General features: G+C 41.8%; 1 protein-coding gene across 1 annotated transcript in view; it reads right to left on the bottom strand.

The window, feature by feature from the left end:
- Window positions 1-19,604, bottom strand: part of LOC144376237 (nucleolar complex protein 2 homolog) — a 114,960-nt gene that overhangs the window by 5,459 nt on the left and 89,897 nt on the right. The window contains exon 3 of the mRNA XM_078043118.1: window positions 7,848-7,969. Within this exon, the coding sequence (XP_077899244.1) occupies window positions 7,848-7,920 (73 nt within the window). The 5' untranslated portion in view covers window positions 7,921-7,969. The remainder of the gene's footprint in view (window positions 1-7,847; window positions 7,970-19,604) is intronic.

The following is a 19,604-nucleotide window of genomic DNA, read 5'->3' as shown; positions in this document are numbered from 1 at the left end:
TAGAGGACCAAAGAGAGGAGTCCAGAAGGGTGAAGAGTTTCAAGATGGTGAGAGTGGCATGGAGTGTTCAGGGTCAAGATCAACAGAGGAGGAAAGTGAGAGGATCCTTGGATGAAGCCACTTGAAGGCCATCAGAGCCATGGGAAGTGTGGAGAGAGGACGTGACCAGAAATTCTGGGCTTGAGGTGGGAAGGGAGGGCATGGAGTCCAGGAGTCCTTGGAGATGTGCTGATACTGGTATGAGTAGGGAGATGACAGCCCAGTGATCTACTTCTGACAGACAAATCACCCAGAGACTCTGGGCCATGGTGTCTCCATCATAGACTGAAGATCCTCATAAGATCTTCCTCCAAGGGCAGTTTGGTGACAGAGAAGTAGACCCAGGGAGTCATGGGAAGGAAATGTCTCAGAGATATGACTAAAATCATGGTTCCTTACCTGTGATCCTAGACAAAGTAGGGACTATGGAAGACCAGGTATGTGGGCAGGGATGAGCCTGGGCTAGCCCCAGAAATACCCAGATTGGGGATGGACAGAAATATAAAGGGAGAAGAATTGAGGTGAAATCTGCTCTAATCCCCAGGGAATTAGGATCAAAGCTGAGCTCAACTGAATGAGGGCTCCTAAGAATAGTACTTCCGAATCCTGGAACCTGTGAATGTCTGTAATCACAGAGACTTTGCCCAGGGGATGATGTTAAGGGCCTGAGATGGAGGATTTTCTCAAATTATCTGGATGGTCCAAGGTAGGGGAAAGAGGGATGTGGGAGGTCAGTATAAGAGAAAGAATGTGAGAATGGAAGGAGATGAGGGAGAGAGTAGGGAAAGAGAAAGAAGAGAAGATAGAAGAGGGAGAGGGAAAGAGAAGAGGAGATAGGGGGAGGGGCAGAGAAAGTCAGAAAAATAGATTTGTAGATGCTGCACAGCTGGCTTTGAAATTAGAGGAATGGATAAGGAGTCCAGGGATGTGGTATCCTCTGGGAGCTGGAAAAGGTCAGGCAATGGTCTCTTCCTGAGTCCCTAGAAGGAGCCTGGCCTCCCAACACCTTGGTTCTAGATCCCCAGGATGTATTTTGGACTTCTGACCTCCAGGCCTGTGTCAGAATAAATGCATGTTTTTTTGAGCCACTGTAGTGCAGTGATCTATTTTAGCAGTCACAGAAAACTCCCACAGGGGCGGGGCACTCATTGAGACCCCTCCACAGCCCCTGCCCATGGTGACACAGGCATGACCATAGGCCCTGAGCCCCAACCCTGCTAACTTCCATGGTAGATTAAAGATACTGGAGCTCAGGGACTGCATGAGCCGGTAGGGTGGGGCTGGGCCATAGACTCACCATTCATTCATGGTCACAGAGTGGCTGGATCTCTAACCCTGCTAGTCACTGCCTCACAGAGAAAGTCTCAATACAGGACCTAGTTTTACTGCTAATATCCACAATTGAATGAAATACTCCCAATAAATAATGACTTCCCTGTCACCAAAGGAAGATGGCAGGTGACCTTCTGTGCCACACACTTTAAGGAATCATTATGTTCTCAGGCCACAAATTGGTCACCTATGTGTACATCAGAACCCAAGTCCCCTCAGTGCTGAAGCCTTGATAAACCATTTTTCCACCTCTAACTGTGGTACAAGATGCTCTGTCTCATTTCCCTCCAGCAATGTCTTAGAAATTATGAGCATCTATTTCCTTGGACACACTGGTTCCCTGGGAGTTAGGAGCTCATTGTTGGCAAGTGTCTGAAGTTCTTGGCAGGCCTTTTGTGTAGCAGTTTTCTTTTTATCTTGCTCCTATTTCTCTTTTGTACCCACACCTACCATTGGATAAGGAATTGAAGTGGGCTCTGAATTTAAGAGTTTGGGAAGCCAATGGCATTGGTGTGCCCTGAATTCTGTGGACAGACTTGTTATCAGGAATGGGGGTGGTGAATATGTGTGGGTAGAAGATGAGTTGGGCAAAGAGGATGAGGAGATTCCAGGAGTCCACCCAGAAGAGAGGGGCACAGTTTATTGCCCTTGTTTGATGCAAGTGATAAGCTGTCTGTGAGGGTCATGGCTTGTGGAACCAAGCCTTCCCAAACTGTTCAGGCCCTGGACTCACCCTCACTCTGCTGCCCAATCCTGAGAATCTCCCCCTCCCCTTGCTCCTGCCCTGGCTTGAAATTCTGGCTTTGTGGCATGGATGCCTATGGCAGCCACTACAGCACCAAGAGGGGTCCAGCGGGCAAAGCCAGGATAGTAGAGAGGCAGAATGAGCCCTTGTGCAGTCCTGGGCCTGTGGTCTAGAATTTCTCCTCAGGAGTTCTCAGTCTGTGCATCTGGAAGAAGGGTCAGGAGGAGGAAGGCACTGAGAGAGAGGGGGGGAGAGAGAGAGAGAGAGAGAGAGAGAGAGAGAGAGAGAGAGAGAGAATGAATATGAGTGTGTATGTGTGTGTGTGTGTGTGTGTGTGTGTAGTGGAGGGAGTATATGAGCAAGTGATACCTACTCCAACCCTGTCATAGGGTTACTGAGGGCCCTAGGTATTTGGTTGTGCCTGGTCAGTGAAGTTCATGCTTCTAGGTACCTAGCCCGGTGGGCCCTGACCTCTGACCCTTAAGCAAGTCTGCCCAACCTTTTGTAGCCACCCATGGTATAAGTCCTAAGAACTGTGCACTGTGTCTCCTCTCCAGCCCCATGAGAATTCTCTCAGGGGCCAGTCTCTGCACCTTTTAGTGTCCTTGCCCTGTAGCTAGCTGCACCTACACCCTAATCAAGGTCACTAGCATCCTCTTTGTGTCCAAATTCTAGATGTTTGCATTTACTCACCACCATCTACTCATTTTTCTATTCATTTCTGGCCTTCAGGCCAACTCTGAACCAGACAAATGAAGGAAAGTGATCCTCACCTTGGGTTAAGTGCTTTAAAGGACAGGCAGTCACAGAGCCAGCACTGGAAGCCCAGCCAGCAGGATGGGCACACAGTCCTACACCTCTGCATCTCTCTACATCATCTCTGGAGTATGTGGGTCTGGCTGGATCCCACTACACTGTGTGTTTTGTGCTGAAGTTTCTTCCTTTGTCACTATATTTTAAACATTTTGCACATTTGAAACTATTCTTATTCATCACGCTTTACTAGTGTGTGTGGAATCCCTTCCAGAAAATGCACTATAATTTATTTATTCAAACCTGCATTGGCCTCTTATACTGGCCATAGGAAGTTAGCTGTACTCTAGAGATGCGTCTCCCCTCTCATATGCATACCCCAGCAAGTTCTCAGCTCTAAGAATGGCCATCTCTGCAGAGGTTGTTTCAGGGCCACTTCTTGCCTACCCTTTTCACATAGCTTCCAGCCTTACCAGCTAAGTCTAATAGTCTTCCCTATCTCTGGGTGGAATCCATATCCTTGCCCTGGTGTGGGAGGATAGAGACTGAAATGATGGTGACACTGACCTGCCTTGTTTGATGGCAGTCTGATGCCTGGTTCTGATGGAGGCTTCCCATGGCCCCTGATGACCCTCCTTAGGGTAGCCAGACACAGGTAGTGGGGCCAGGAGGCAGGTGCTATTGGTAGACCTTCCTAAGTAGCCTTGGGGAACTGCTGAGTGGACGGAAACCAGAGTTCCCAGGTCAGCCCAGTTGGGCCTGGCACACAGTGAGTCCCATTCAGCATTCTGATACATGGACCTGGGCTGATCTGGGATACAGGGGTGTTAAGAGCTGATTTAGTCTCATTCATATAGCCTACCTCATTCCCAGGGGTGCTCTCTGGCCCTTCAGTCAATACCTCACATGCTGACCAACTCCCTGCCATATGTGGGACCTATACAGCCAAGAAGAGGGTCTTCAACCCCCTGGGCTACTTCCTGCTAGCAGCTCCACATCACTCCTGTACACAGCTGCACTCCACTGGGCATCCAGGACCCCTTAATTCTGTCTATGTGATATCATATCCTTTGTATTGGACATCCAACCCCACAATCTTGGCCTGCCCACTCTACTAATCCCCAAAGACAGATTCATTGTACAAAGTCTGACCTTCTCCCTGTCCATTCCCTTTTATTCCTCATGGCAGGCCTGTCTTATTAGATCACCCCCTCTACTTTCTGGCTCAAGACCACACCCTGTCTACTATCTTATTTTCCACTAAGATGGTATTTTCCACCCCTCTTGCCTAAACCCTCCTAAGGCTACCTCTAAGTGAAGCTTTTTCTCCATACTTTCAGGGCCTGGGCCTGAAGGTCTCATGTAAGAAGCTTTTCTTCCACCTTTGCTGGGGGAAGCTCCAGGTGCTCTTTTCTGTCACTCCATCTCCGTGTCTCCCAAACAGTCTAACCCTGGCATGAGAGAGCAGAGAGCTATTTGTGGGTAAAACAAAATATAACTCAAATTAAATGAACATAATGATGGATGATGAGATATCTCATGTGTGTAATGCATCATGATAGAAATATTAAAATGATGTCACAATTCTATAGAAATATCTCACACTTTGCAATGGTTAGGGTAAAATGTACTTCTGACAATCAATAGTTGAATTTAATTTAAAATTGCAACATTGCTTCAATTTTTATTTGTATATCTTAACATGAGACTCTTGAAAATTATTTTGCAAATTTGACAATTTCCTCAGATGTAAATTGATGCAGTAATAGTAATATAAGGTTATTTGAAGATTAATTGATACAATGAATTTCTAATTATAATCTCTTATAATTATAGAAATAGAGATTAAATTCTTTCTGCTTAATAAAATGCAGTGAGAAATCAAATTCCCATTATTTACTTTTCCTTAAAGATAAATGTCAATTTTAACATCTAATTTTGTCAATGGCAAACCAGTATCTTTCAATATGCCCATTTAAAGAAAAATATTTTGATTTTCCATTTAGATTTTCTAAACCCTTAAATTTTTCTTTGCACTTATTTTTCTTTTTATTACATGTATTTACAATATATAAAGCAGAAATACTATATATTACACTAAATATATCATGCATTTCTTTTCTTTTTTTTTTCAAAGAGAGAGTGAGAGAGGAGAGACACAGAGAGAGAGAATTTTTTTTTTAATATTTATTTTTTAGTTCTCGGCGGACACAACATCTTTGTTGGTATGTGGTGCTGAGGATCGAACCCGGGCCGCACGCATTCCAGGCGAGCGCGCTACCGCTTGAGCCACATCCCCAGCCCTATCATGCATTTCTTATTAATTAAATTTTTAAAAATATTTTAATGGAAAAAAATATGTGGCAACTTTAAATGTTGACCTTGAAAGTGAAATATTTTCCTAGTAATGTAAAGTGTTATTTGGTCATTTTTTATTTTATGTTTTGTAGTATTTTAAACTGTGTGTAATTTTAATTTCCAATATGATAACTAAATCATTGATTAAATATTGTGTTATCGGTTATCTTTCTTTTTTATTAAAGGCTTGAATTTAGAAATTATGATTCAAGTTAAATAATTCAACACAATCACAAATTTATAGGATCAAAATTATGGCAACTCTATCAGGATTTCAAGATGCTTTTAAAAAGCAAAACAAAATTGGAATAATAAAAGTTACTTAACACTTAACTGTAATTCTTGTGAGTGCCTGGTAAAAGAAAGAAAAACATTCATCACTGTAGTTAAGCAGGACTTAGAGGTTAGAGTGCTTGTCCTCAATGGTGACAAAGCAGCTTCACACTCTCCCTCCAGCCTGGCTAAGGCATCAGGTTTTCTTGAAGATGCAGCCAGGGTTACAGTGCTCTGTGTGCTGACTCCATCTGAGTTCACCACAGAAGCAAAAGCATGTGATGTGAAGCCTCCTGGAGTTCCTGATAGCTTTCTCCGTATTATACTAATGAATTTATTATGAGTAAATTGAGGTTTTTGAGAAACAATAACAGGGATGTGTTGACTATTGGATCCAGAGCTGTAATAGTGTTTGAAAGCTATCCCTTTGGATGCCCTTACTGAATGATAAAAGTTCGAAAAAGTATTTAATTAATTTCCAATTGTGCTTTCCTTTAACTCAATCTCTAGAATCATGGCAGTTTTATTTATTTTTAATAAGGAATTCAATCTAATTAGAATTACATCTAAATATAATCATTCAAGCATATTACCTAGAAGTTTAAAAACAATCATTTTATATTAAATAACAAGAGATGGGAATAAAGCTAGAGTATGGCTTTTTTTGTTATCCAGCAAAGACAAGCTTCTTCTTCGTTCATGTTTCTGCACAAATTCCTTTCAAAGACAGTACTAGTCTTCAATATCTGATTTCTGATTGTGATCCTAACTCATGAATATTTGTGAAAGCCTAAAATATGTAAAAATGCATAAAATATGTATTCAGAGCTACTACCACTATTCAGTGTTCTTGAAATGATTTAAAAAATCTTTAGTCACGTTTTCATTTTATTTTTATTTTTTTACATATTATTATTATTATTATTTGTTCAAAACATTTTTAAAGCCTCATCTTTTACTAAGTATTTATCTTCACCAAGAGAGTACAGCACAATAATTTCTAAAAAATGAAGAGGAGTAGGAGGGGGAGGAGAGGCAGGAGAGTGGACTTCTAAAATTTTGGAACTAGATTCAAAGAGAAAATTGACAAAGAGAAGACATTTTTGTTGAAATTTTGGATATTAATGTAAATAAAGTTTACTAATAGGAATTTTAGAAAATAAGCTTTTAAGCAAAAATGTAAAGAGGTACAAAAAGACATAAATTATGAAAATCAGGGTATTGAACAGATTATAGATATGAATACATTTATGGTACATTTTTTCAGTTAAGTTTTTGCTGGGTCAAATCGTGACCTTAATTAATATTTGAGGATCATGGTTGAAAAAGCCCTCTTTTAGCATAAGCATCCTAAATAAGTAAATGATATACAATTCTGTTTATTCTATTTTCATTTAATGCAAACAATGGTATTTATGATGGAAAAACAGCCACCTTTCCTTGTCTTGTAGTGCACAGTTGTCCCTCTGTATTCATGGGAGAGTGATTCTAAGCCCCACCCCAAACACGCACACACACTAAAATCTGCTGGGTTTCAAATCTATTATATACAGTAGTGTTATATGTTTGTATTATTTATTGCATATCTTCCTGTATACTTTCAGTCATTTTTACATATAATATCTCAACAAAATATATTTTTCAATATTGTTTAGGAACTAGTGTCAAGAATAAATGTGTGTACATGTATAGTTAAGATTTCATTTATTTCCAGATGTCTTAAAACTCATAATTGATTGAATCTACTCCTACATATCACACAGGTATTCAGGACTGACTGTACTTCAAACATCATATAGTATTCTGACATTAAATGTTATAAGTTTCTTCATAAATATAGTATTTAAATAACCCCAAATTACTATATCACACTTCATATTTTATTATCCTAAATCATATAATAATTAATTTAATTGGCCAGATGAGTATAAAGAATGTTATTAGTACATGGCCGACACTGCCAGATGCTTTGGATATGATGCCACATATTAAAATTGATGTTAATGTCTGACACCCACAGTTAAAGCCTAGACAAAGAGTCCCTTAGTGAAGTTTTATTCTAATGTAGGAAACAGATATTAATTGTAAAAGACACAAATAATGGTCAAGTTATACTTATAATAAGACTCTTAAGAATGCTCAGTGTCAATTACAGAATAGTATAAATAATGTCAAGAGAGTCAAAAAACTTATCAGAAATATCACAATCAAATTAAGATTTCATAGATGAAGAAGAAGTTTTGGAAAAGAGGGTCAGGAAGGACATTCCACTGAAAGGGAAAAGCAACCATAAAGGCCTCTGGAGAGGATGAATAAGGATAGGTGTCAGGGATTAAAGTCAACATACCTGCAATCAAGAGCTGTCGGAAACTGTGGCATTGAGGATGAAGAATATAGTAGGCATTCCAGTCAGGATGCATTGATCGAGTCGTTGAAGCAGGGTGATTATATGATGAGAATGGAGTGTTCCTACAGGATAAGGGAAAATATTTGTGGTTTATATGGAATTCACATGAAACTGAAATTATACATTTTCAGGATTTACAGGATTGCTTGGACCTATGTGAAAAGCCACAAAACATGGTTCCTATTGGTGACATTAGGTGCATTGGTACTAGTTTCTGCATGGACTCTGTTATTCTCTGAGGGCACAACTCATATTGTGCAATGTACATAGAGCTGAAAATTGGTTTCTATACTGGCATATAACACAAAGCAAATGAAATATATAAGAACTTGTGTTATATTCATATTAGAACTCTCAATGTTGCTGGGCTATTGGTGGAGAGCCACAGAAAATGAGATATATCAATGTCAAGATAAGCAGGGTAGTGTGACCCTATGTGGAAAGCCACATAACTGGCATTTTATATTGGCAAGAATGCCAATGTTTCTGAATTGATTCAAAAGTTTTGTCATTCCATAAAATTTTTAATGCTGACCATAACTTTCTTCTAGTTTTACTCTTATTAAAGGTTACAAATTTATAATACCGTAAACTCTTCCACATCTATAATTATACCATACATTTATTTCTTGCATTTCTATTCCTGGGCATACGTGTGTGCGCATGTGCCTGCACACCTCTCACTTTCCCAGGGCTGGGAATTGAATCCAGGGTCTCACACATGCTGGGCAAGCCTTCTACCACTGAGCTTCACATCCAGCCTGGGGTTGTGACTCAGCTAGATAGATAAACCTCTTGCTTCGCACATGTGAGCCACTGGCTCAGTACCACATAAAAATAAATAACAAAATAAAGGTCTAAAAAAATTTTTTTGAAGTAGGGTCTACCTAAAATTCCCTGACCTTGAACTTGAACTTGCAATACTCCTTCCTCAGCCTCCTTATAACTGGGATTATAGAAATGTGTCCCCATATATTGCCTGTGTCTAATTTTTTTTTAAAAAAATTAAATTTGTTTTAATTAGTTAAACATGTCTAATTTTTAAACCAATTTTTTTACTTTGAAAAATCAACGTGTAAAATTATACGAAAATAAACTATATCCTCATTTATATTGATTTATATGGATAAGCACCCATACTTCGCTAAGAGCTCCCAGTAGTGAAAGTTGAGCTTTCTGCTTGTCTTGGTGGGTGGGTTCCTAGTAAGTGGCAGGACTCTGGGCCAAGTAGCTTGATGATGGGAGACTCTGCCCACCAATGTTGCAGCCAACCACAGACACTTATCACAGGGTTCCCGGCTTCTGAATTCAGACAATGCAACCTACTCCCAGCAGCCCACGTAACTCTCCAAGGGAGAGCGCTCAGCTAGGCGTTTATATACCTCTTGGGTCAACCCCTTTGGTTCACATTTATGCTACTAAGGATTTGGAAGAAGTAGCGATCCTATTGGTCCAAATTTAGGAATTGCTCCTGCCACCAGCCCCCTGTGTGAGGGCAGAACCCTTGCGCTTGTCCATTAGCAAGTCCACCAGACCAGGAGACCTCCAGAACTTGAGAGGAGGAGGTGGAGCTGCCACCGCCTCGCCTCTGCCAGGAAGCTGCGGAGCGCAAGAACTAATGGCGCCTCTAAAGTGCAGGAGACAAAGCCGCTGCTTCAACTAGAGCTTTGAAGCCAGCTAGAGGTGTAGGAACCGCTGCAGTGCGGGAGCCAATGCTGCCGCCAGAGCTTGGGAGCCCCTGGCCCTGCCGGACCACCAGAGTGGCTGGAGTGCAGGAGCCCTTGACTTAGCTAAAGCACAGGAGCCAAAGCCGCCCCCAAATCATGGGAGGAGGAGCCACTGCTTCCGCCGCCGACGCCACACCAGAGCATGAAAGCATGCGGTTCAAGGGAGCCTCTGGAGTGCAGGAGCCAACGCTGCTGCCGCCCAGGGAGAGCGGGAGCCCTTGGAGTACTGGAGCCAGTGACACTGCCACGAGAGCGCAGAATCTAACGCTACAGAGGTGATGGTGTCCAGAACTCAGGAGCCACCAACACTGCCGATAGAGCCCCGGAGCTGCTGGAGTGTAGGAGCCAATGATGTTGCAGCTGGGATGCAGGACCTGCTGCCTCCAGAGTTGAAAGCCGCCATCTATGGGACCCAAGCCAAAGGAGGTAGGTGCTGGGAGCCCCACGGGGAGGGTGCAGGCGCCTTGGGTTTGAGGATAGCGGCTTCTGGAGAGGTACTCTTTGGCGATAGGAGTTGCCACATTAGAGGTGGGCTCACCTAGGATGGGCATCTTCAACTGCAATGCAGGAAGTGTGGCCTGTTAGTTTGGGGGTCTTGGACTGGAGGTAAGGGTACCTTGGTGTCTTTAAGTTTGTGCAGGGGCGGATGCAGCATGAGGATCCTTCAGAGGGGGACATTACCTTGAGGTGTCTGAGTGAAACCCCATTTTGTGGAGGTACAGGTATCAGTGAGGAGATCTTAAAGGAAAGACAAGATCCTGTGGATAGGCCTAGTGTGGGGGGTTGTTGATGTGGAAAGTGGATGCCTAAGGTAGCCCAGCCTTCAACAAAGGGGAGAGGTTTAGTTTGTGACCATAAAGACTTCCTTCCATACCCCAACATTCTTACTCCTGGGGGACAACTCTAGGAGCCAGGAGGCCCCTTACTGAGTGTTCCAGGTCAGAGTGTGTGGACTGCTTCTTTGGCATGTAGGTTCTCCTCACACCTTGCTTTCTATGACAGGAAGATAACAGGTTTCTGTTGTCTCACTGCCTTTTCACTCTCCCTTGGGCCAGACTGGAGCTTAGCCTGCCTCTGGATTCATAGGTAGCCACCTTCCAGGTCCCTGTAGAGGTTGGGAATGTTTATAGTTGTGGAGACTAAAGAGAGACTTTGCATGTCTGGACTGTGAGTGTGGGTAAACAAATATGGCTGTGTGTGCATGAGGACATGTGCCTGGAGTATGAATATATGAGAATGAATGTGCATCTGTTTAGAGATGTCCAACTGTATACCTAGGTATTGTGTGTTTGCTTATCTGTGTGCATGAACTGTTTTTGTGAGTCTGTATTTGTGTGATGCATAAGTTTGTGGGAATGAGTAAGGCTATGATTGTGTGCTTGTGTGATGTGTGTGTATTATCCTTCCCTTGTTGCACCCCGTCACTCAGCCTGGCACCTTGCTGCAGCTATGTTTGCATCTTGGGAGTTGGCAGCCCAAGAAAATTGGAATACGAAATAAAGGACACAGAATAGAGAAATGGAAAAAAAGGCAGAGGGTAGAGTGTGGGGTAAAGGTGTGAACAGAAATGGCCAGAGCATGCAGGGAAATCGGGGGCATAGGAAGTGGCTCTTCCCAGCCCTGAGTGCTTCCATTTGGGCAGATGCCGCAGCCATTGCCCAGAGGCAGCATATGACATGGGGCCACAAGTGCCTGTTGTCAGAGAACTATGGGAGCTGAGAGTGTGCACCTAGGGGCAAGTTGGTACCATCCTGGATCCTGAGTTCTTCATTGGTTTGCAAAGGTGGTAGCAGCATTCCTGGGAAGATGGGCCATGAAAATAGGTATGGCTTGGAGCAGGGACTGGAGAACCTAAGGACAGTGGCTACCTGAACACAACCAAGAGATGATGGACCACATGATCTCAGGATATTGGAGCAGCACGGAGGACCAGTGTGCAAAGGCTACCTGGAGCTCAGGTGCCAGGTAAAGACTGCACTCACCATCTGACACTCTGTCAATCTAGTGGCAGTAGTGGATGACATGGTTCCTTGGTTTAGCTCCTTGCTAAAGGAGGAAAATATTTTTGTGTTAGTAGGAAATGTTTTTGCTAGAGGCATTAAAAGAAGGAACTGTGGAGAGAACAAAACAGGTTGTTCTCTCAGTTTGGGGCTGGGGTCTGGTAGAAGAGGAACTTCTGTAAAATCCTAAAATATAATTCTCTGAACTAAGCCTCATGATTATTGACCTTTAGAGGTTTTACTTTATGTCTTCTAGAATCAAGATCTTCTTAGAGGCCACACAAACACTATCTTTCTCAATTCCTTTTGCTAGATTAAATTTGAAAAATTTATTGAATGTATATGGATTAATCTTAGACATATACTTTAACTGAAAGATTGACACATTATGAAAACTAACCCCCATTAGGACATTTTTACTAATTTTCAGAAAGCATATGACATGTAGATAGTAACTTCCATCTATTAAATTGTTCGTGAATGTGTTTAACCACTCACTCACAGGGCACATGCTGATTAAGGATCTGCACTCTAGTACTGCTTCTCCCAGGAATTTATTGAACTTATACTTATTGGGTTCCAAAATAACCAGAGTTTCTGGTAGGTGGTAAATAGCAATACAACAGAAGAAACATTTAACTAATGTAATCTTTACATTGTATGTTTACTTACATGGGCAGGGAGCACAGGACCATACTTCCTACTCACGTTCAAAGCTCTACAACTAGTGTACACAAAACTCTGAATCTTTAAAAAAGTAAGTCCAGCTATTTCAGAAATTTATATTAATGAGTAACATGGGATGCTAATTACATGTTGTCTGAATAGATGATCTACAATTTTTTTCTTCAAGGGAAACTAGAGATTTCTCACTAAAGAACCAATTTTGCTAGTCCCAAATTCAAAATATAACCAAATAATAGAAACTTTTCACTTATATAAAGAAGTATAGCGTTCATCAAGATAACAAGTGGATATTTTTACATATGGGATTTATAATGGCTTTTAAATTTGGAAGAAATATGAAACTAAGTAACATTTTTTTCTGGTAATTTTATCCATTTCTTCCACAAATACTTATTTAATACCTATGATGTGCCAAGCTTCACGCCAAGTAGCAAAGATAATAATCATGAACATACTAATGTCTTGTCCTCAAAGAGACTAGATATAGTGAGAAAGCAAGCATGAAATATAGTTACAGAGCAGTGTAATTCTCATAAAGGATATTTAACCCAGTTTCTTGAGGAGAGGAGATAAGAAAGTTTCAGAAACCAAAAAAAGTATTTGAGGCAGGGGGTACAGTTAATGCAAAGTCTGGAGACAGAGTTCATGTATAATAAACACAACTAACAGCCTAAATTATATATGAGAGATATTTGGATATGCTTGAAACTTCAAACACTATGTGATCTGTAAAGAGAGTTTTGTAAAATAGTTAAAAATAAAATTTGATTTTAAATATGCTGAATCCTCATTAAAGCCAGAAATGGCATATGCTACTAAAAACTCCATCAAAAAAGGAAACTAATAGAAAAAATACTTAGTTTAGAAAATTATTACTTTCTATGCCTTCTGCAAAGATAGCTGTAATTTGTTGGGAGAAATAATAAATATTTAGTACATAATTTAAAAAGTTATAACCAGGAATGTTGTCATATCTAGACTATACATCCTGCATTTTGATTAATTTATTTTATATTGCAACAGTTACAAATAATACTTCAACATTGGAATGTGGGCAAACTTTCACAATGCCAGTGGCAGGGTGGAACCTAGGTATCTCTGTATTGCATGGGCACACACAGCCCCAAATTTAGGATAATGGGACCATGGTACTGAAGTAGCATTGCTAGAGGTTTTTAATGAATTTTGAAATACAGTCCCAACCTAAAACTGCTACAGTCACTAAGTTATTAAGTTTGATTCTGACATCCCACTTTGTGCATGTTCCATGTAATGATTTTATGAAGAAATGCTAATATATTACACTACGGCATTTCCTTTAAAAATACCATGCTTTCAGTGTTAAGATTTGGACTGAAGGGTTTCTAATGGGCTCACTCAATGCCTGTACCTAGGACAACAGAGTTTTTCAGTCCTTCAGGTCTAAGTACTGGGACAGGCATGCAACTTGTACATATGTTGGTGTACACAATGACAACAATGATGTAATTACATTTGAAATCTATGCATTAAAATAATTGCAGAATTAAAATATCTATTATCCTAATATAAAAGGTTAATATTGCATAATCAAACTTAGACTATAAAAGTTATTATTGGGGATAAATGTGTATTTTTAAATTTTTGGAAATATATAATATTGGCAGTTTCTCACAACTCACTCATTGTAGATATTTGCATGAATATTAGACCATTTTAAAGCAATAATGTGTTAACATAATACTCAATATGATTTGTATTTATTTCCAAGTATTATGGCTAAGGGAGGAAGAAAGAAGAGATTAATCCCAGTTGTTAAAATTGGTTGTCTGTATAAATTGGCCCCAAGGGGAATTTTCCAGATCGATTTCCTTATTCCTTGACAAGATCCAGTCAAAATCACATTTGTCTCTTTGTCTTGTTATTTTAGCAGGGCAAGTTGAATGAAGGGAACAGGTGCCCATGCATATGAATCAGTGATCATGGCAAAGCACTTACTAGCTGTGGCAGGGCACAGGAAGGCATGAGGGATTAGCGGGAGCAGGAGCACCAGGTTATTTATGAAGGTAATAACAAGGCTCTTGGGGCTGCGTGCACTCAGGCCATAAAGTTTACCAGACAAGCACATCAGGATGTGTAGATACATTGAGGGGGAGTGACAACATGAATAAATATAAAGCACAGATTCTCACCTGTAGAGTTATTAAAAGTCCACTGCAAGACGATGAACCATTTCAATATATTAAACACTCCAGGCTGCTAAGGGAGAGTCACTGTTACCACCAATGTCATTGTTTGAGAAGCTTTTATTGTCTCTGTTTTTAATTCTCTTTCTCCTTTTGGAAATTTGAATTTGTTTTCACTCCAGCCACATCTGAATCTCAGCTCTGTGCACAGGCTTAGAAAAGCAAAGAAGCACAGCCTTTCTGCATGAGCTCAGTTAGCCTCTAATTTCTGGGACTTGCTGATCAACTTGTAAGTCAACAGGGAGCCTGAAGTTAGATGAGCTTACTGTATTTTAAATATTAATTTGCTTGTCCATTTGTTCTGAGTCCTCTGTACCTAGCTTCACTGAGCTCAAAGCCTTGCCATAGAATTGTATTGGGGGTACTGTGTCTTGAATGGCTCTGTGGGAAAGGAAGACACTGAAGCAGAAATCCAGGCTTAACCAATATAATATGGAGGCAGAATGTGCAATTTTAAATTACCCTGATGTCATTAATTTGGGAACCACATAATCTGAGAAAAATAATTTTACATTTGCTAGAGTACAAAGAGCTCTAAATTGATATAGGCAACTCTCAATAATTTTGCTTCAGGGTTAAACCTCTTCCTTCTAAGGAAAGGTCACTGCATGATTCAATATTTTAAATCCTACTACAACATAATGACATTTTAGGGAGTGTTTGCAAATGCACACTAAGCTGCCATACTTAGAACAGTATTTTATTTTAGTATCTAAATCAGCCTTCTGCAGAGGCCTAACACTGATATTTTTTATAACTTGACTCCAAAATCTGTAAGAGGGAAATTTTTAAATTAAGGAAAGTCTCACAAGTATTCTACCTCAGAGTCATTAATCTTTCTCTCTACACTTGGCCACGTTCCTTAGGAAGAAAGCAGGGAGACGGCTTTTCTTTTCTTTTTTTAGTTGTTGATGGACCTTTATTTTATATATTTGTATAAGGTGCCGAGAATTGAACCCAGGGCCTCACACATGCCAGGCAAGTACTTTGCCACTGAGCTACAACCTCAACCCTATAATGATTTTTCTTAATATCATATTTTAGTATAAAAATGCTAATGATTCTGGCATAGCCACTTTTGGCTTGGTTTGGAGAACATCCTGACAGTCTTTGCTCATGCTCTCTGGGAACTTGCAGGGACAACACATACACACAATGTGTCTTATGCACCTTTGCCATCTATTTTATCCAAAGGATGGACTGCTCATTTCTCAGGAATTTAACAACTTTTTCTGTGGACTTGATTCATAACCATCTAGTTTTTTCCAAAAATTAGTTATTATCCTCACTACTTTGGAATAGTGCTTGTCATCCTGTGACTGCTCCTGTGGGCTCCATGAAGTGCTGCTTGTTCTCACCACTGCCAAGATGACAGAAACCCATTATAGCTTGTATTCATGGTATTGAGAGCAGGTCTTGGAGCCTGATGTATGGAGGTGCTTCTGGCCAGAGGAGTCCACTGCCCACCTTTTGCAGTCATCTGACCAGTCCATCTGTGCTTGAGGTCCTGCCCTGCTGGGATACCACTTTTGGAAGCCTTGCTGTTGAGAAAAGTTAGGATTCTGCTTCTGAAAAAACCCATAACCTGAAGAAGTGCTCTTACTGCCATGCGGTGGGTATCTTCGATGTCTCTCACTCCTTTGTAGGTGCAGCATGCCCCATTCTGTGGGGTAGCACCTCTACTACCATGATGGGTATGATGGGATCCCTCTGGTTAAACAACAGAAAACTGGTTTTATTTTCTTTTTCTGTACTGACCCAACAGTAAACCTGGCTTCTTGTCTCAGACTTCACATATGAGTACAGTGGAAATGGTCCTGTAAGGAAAGTGGGAGGCACAAAAAGATTTCAAGAAAAAACAAAACCATCCCCCAAACTTTTGTGTTTACTTGGGCTGAGACAGAACCCCTCTGTAGGCACTTGCCAGCAGAAATGCGAGCTGCCAGCACAGCCTGGTCTGCCCTGTGGTGGAATGTGCCTTGTGCCATGTGTGCATTTGGTGGCTCTGCTAGGAGGCAGCCTGTGCAAGCTACTTTGCCATCTCAGCAGATGGTGCCTGGGGCTGGAGTTTGCTCACATGTACTTCTTGAGGGCAGCATTCAGCCAGAGAGGTTCTTGTTCATGATTGGAAGTCTGCTGGGAACCTTGGGGAGCCTGCTTGGTGTTCACACTACTCCTGTGTTTCCATCATAAGCTCTGGGTGGAGACCACTGTTCAGGCAGAGGCCTGGAGGCTCAGCACAAGACCTGTCTTTGGTCTTCAGACTCTATAAGTCAACAGGAGGTTCATGCCTCCCTGCAGGCCTCTCACACTGCAGTCCTTGGGGCACAAGCTCAGGAAGGGGCCTGGACTTCTCAGCCTGACTTCCTATCTTGGCTCACAGGTGGGGCTGCACCACTGAGGATGGTCCCTCTCCAGAAAGCTTGCCTTCAGAGGCCAATACCTACTCTGCCTGCACCCTGCCAGTCTGGAGGCAAACCCTTCTGCCTCCACACCCACACTGTTCTGTCCTGCACAAACTGAAGCTTGTTTTTTTTTTAATATTTATTTTTTAGTTGTAATTGGATACAGTACCTTTATTTATTTATTTTTATGTGGTGCTGAGGATCGAACCCAGGGCCTTACATGTGCTAAGCAAGCTCTGTACCACTGAGCCACAATCCCAGCCCCTGAAACTTAGCTTTTTATCTCTTTTCTTTCTCTCCTTCTCCCCCTCTTCCTCTTTTTTTTTTAAAGATTAGACCCAGGAGGTGAAAAATGGATACATAAAAATGTAGCAACTTAAGGGAAATACTAACATGAAGGGTAGAAGCAGAATGGGATATTTGTTTCTGCTAACATTCCTTTCAGAGGTCTTGAACTGTGTAAAGAAGTGAGATAATGGGGTTTAGTGCCACTGACCTGGACAACACCTGCATCAGTGAATATGAGTGCTTTGCCCCTGCTAGGTGAAGGGGACAGCAGCCAAGACCATAAAGAGACATGCTCCCAAGGCATTGCCAGTGGCAGTTGTGGGAGGAAGGTGTTTCCCCAGCACCTGTAGCTCAATGCTGGGTAGGTGTGGCTTGGCCTCTCCTTTCCATGCCCCTGGCGTGAAGGTGTCCTGAGATTAAGACCTCTGCCTCTGAAGGCCAGTTCTTGACTAATGTCACCAATAGCCCTGTCCTGGAAAAGCACTCTTGCCCTGCAGCCCACTCTCCCTGAGAGCCCTGGCCTCAGGCTTCACCCAGCACTCTCTCCTGGGTTCCTCTTTCTCTTCTCAGCTGGCTCCAGGATGGTCTTCCCTGGCCCAGCTGACCGAAAAGCCAGGGGAGCACCAGACCCTGGCACCCACACACCCCTCTAAGATGAAGGTTGCCTGCATTGATATATAAACATAAAGAATTTCACATCAGCCTTCTTAATACTACCTATGATTGAAGCACATTCTAGATCTTTCTTTCACTATTGACAACACTAGGTCTTTCATCTGTGTTCATCACTTTCTTTCATGTTTTAGATAACCATTTACAGCACACTGCAGACCAAACACCTCTCCCACCTATTTTATCTGAGTGAAAGAGGCTAGGGAGGTGTCTAGTTTCTGCCCTCCAGGAGGCAGTGTTCCTGGGCTTAAAAAGAGCTGAGATCAGCTACAACAGAGACCTAGGGCTGACAGGTGGAGAGGTGTTGATTAGTGACAAGTGTTCTGGCTACTTAGATTTTTGCATTTTAATAGGGACAATTCCTTAACTGAAAGAAAGTAATTTCTAATGGTGGGAACTCACTTAGGGTGTTAAGAATGAAGTCTAGCGGGAATGAGGGCTTCTAGCAGCATCTCAAAAGCTGTTCTGGTAGATGTTCAGTAGAAACTGAAGACTGGATTTTTAAATCACAAAACCATTTTAACAAAGATCATTGCCTCTTTTAGAACTCCTTTCTCAGTAAGCTGAGTTCTGGATCATTCTAAGATGAGGAGAGATCCCAGCATTAGGTATAATTCTGAGTACCAGCTGTAACCCATAGCACTGAGGAAACTGGAGCCATCTACAGGGTTCCTGGAATGTGGGAGTTCCCTAAATCTTCTGAATGGAGGATTGATGTGTGCAAAGGCTCAGGAGTTGGACAATATCTGCCCATAGAAGAATGAGAATGATGTTGCTATGTCCCCATGTCCTGGATTTGCAGGGGTGAGACTACAGAGGACAGGAACTGCTCTTTATAGGCATCGTGCCCTTGCTTGACTTCCTCAGATCTAATGACTGATTTACCTAGTTCTTATTCATTAGAAATCCTTACACTCATTTTAAAGGTGAGGAAAGTGGCTTGGTAAGTTCTTGAAAGGTCTTCTTGTCTCCCAAGAGTGTGCTCGGCCCAGGATGATATTTTTGCCTAGAATACTTCAAACTATACAAAGGCATTGCTAATAGAAGCCTAGGCACCATAGAGCTTCTCCAGACACTGGGCTTCTTATTAATGATCTCAGAGAAGAGGCACATATTCTCCCAGACCTATCACAGAGCCTGCCTGTCTGGGATGATCTTCTGAGGGACTCTCTGTGAAGTGTTGGGTACCAGGAGTACTCCCCAGCTGTACCAGCCCCGTGGTAACCATGCTGAGTTTTGCTCTCCTGTAGCTGATGAACTTCTGTAAATGGTTCAGTTCTACTTCTGGTTTAGGGAGACATGATCCCATGTGGAAGACACTGCAGAGAGTGGGGGGGCTGGGAAGAGTTGGAAGGTAATGACCACAAAATACCAAAGGAGAGACTGAGGCAGAGCAGGCCACCTGCTCCCTGTGGCCATGCCTGTCCTCCTTAGGATGGTCAGTACACTCAGGCTGGCATATAACACAATCCCTGGAAGATGGAGCTCAGTGAGTTTGTCATACCCCAATGTCAACTGCTGCTGAAGGGCATCTCTTTAAACTGTAGTACAATACAATGCTTGTTGCTTTATTTTCTTTTTAAAATTTTTTTAAATTTATTCTTATTTTTATTTTTTAGTCATAGTTGGACACAAAACTTTTATTTATGTGGTGCTGAGGATGGAACTCAGGGCCTTGCACATGCTAGGTGAG

This window comes from Ictidomys tridecemlineatus, chromosome 3 (genome assembly GCF_052094955.1).
Source record: "Ictidomys tridecemlineatus isolate mIctTri1 chromosome 3, mIctTri1.hap1, whole genome shotgun sequence".
Lineage (NCBI taxonomy): Eukaryota > Metazoa > Chordata > Mammalia > Rodentia > Sciuridae > Ictidomys > Ictidomys tridecemlineatus.
The sequence above is the reverse complement of the archived record's forward strand: the minus strand, read 5'-3'. Positions and strand labels throughout refer to the sequence as shown.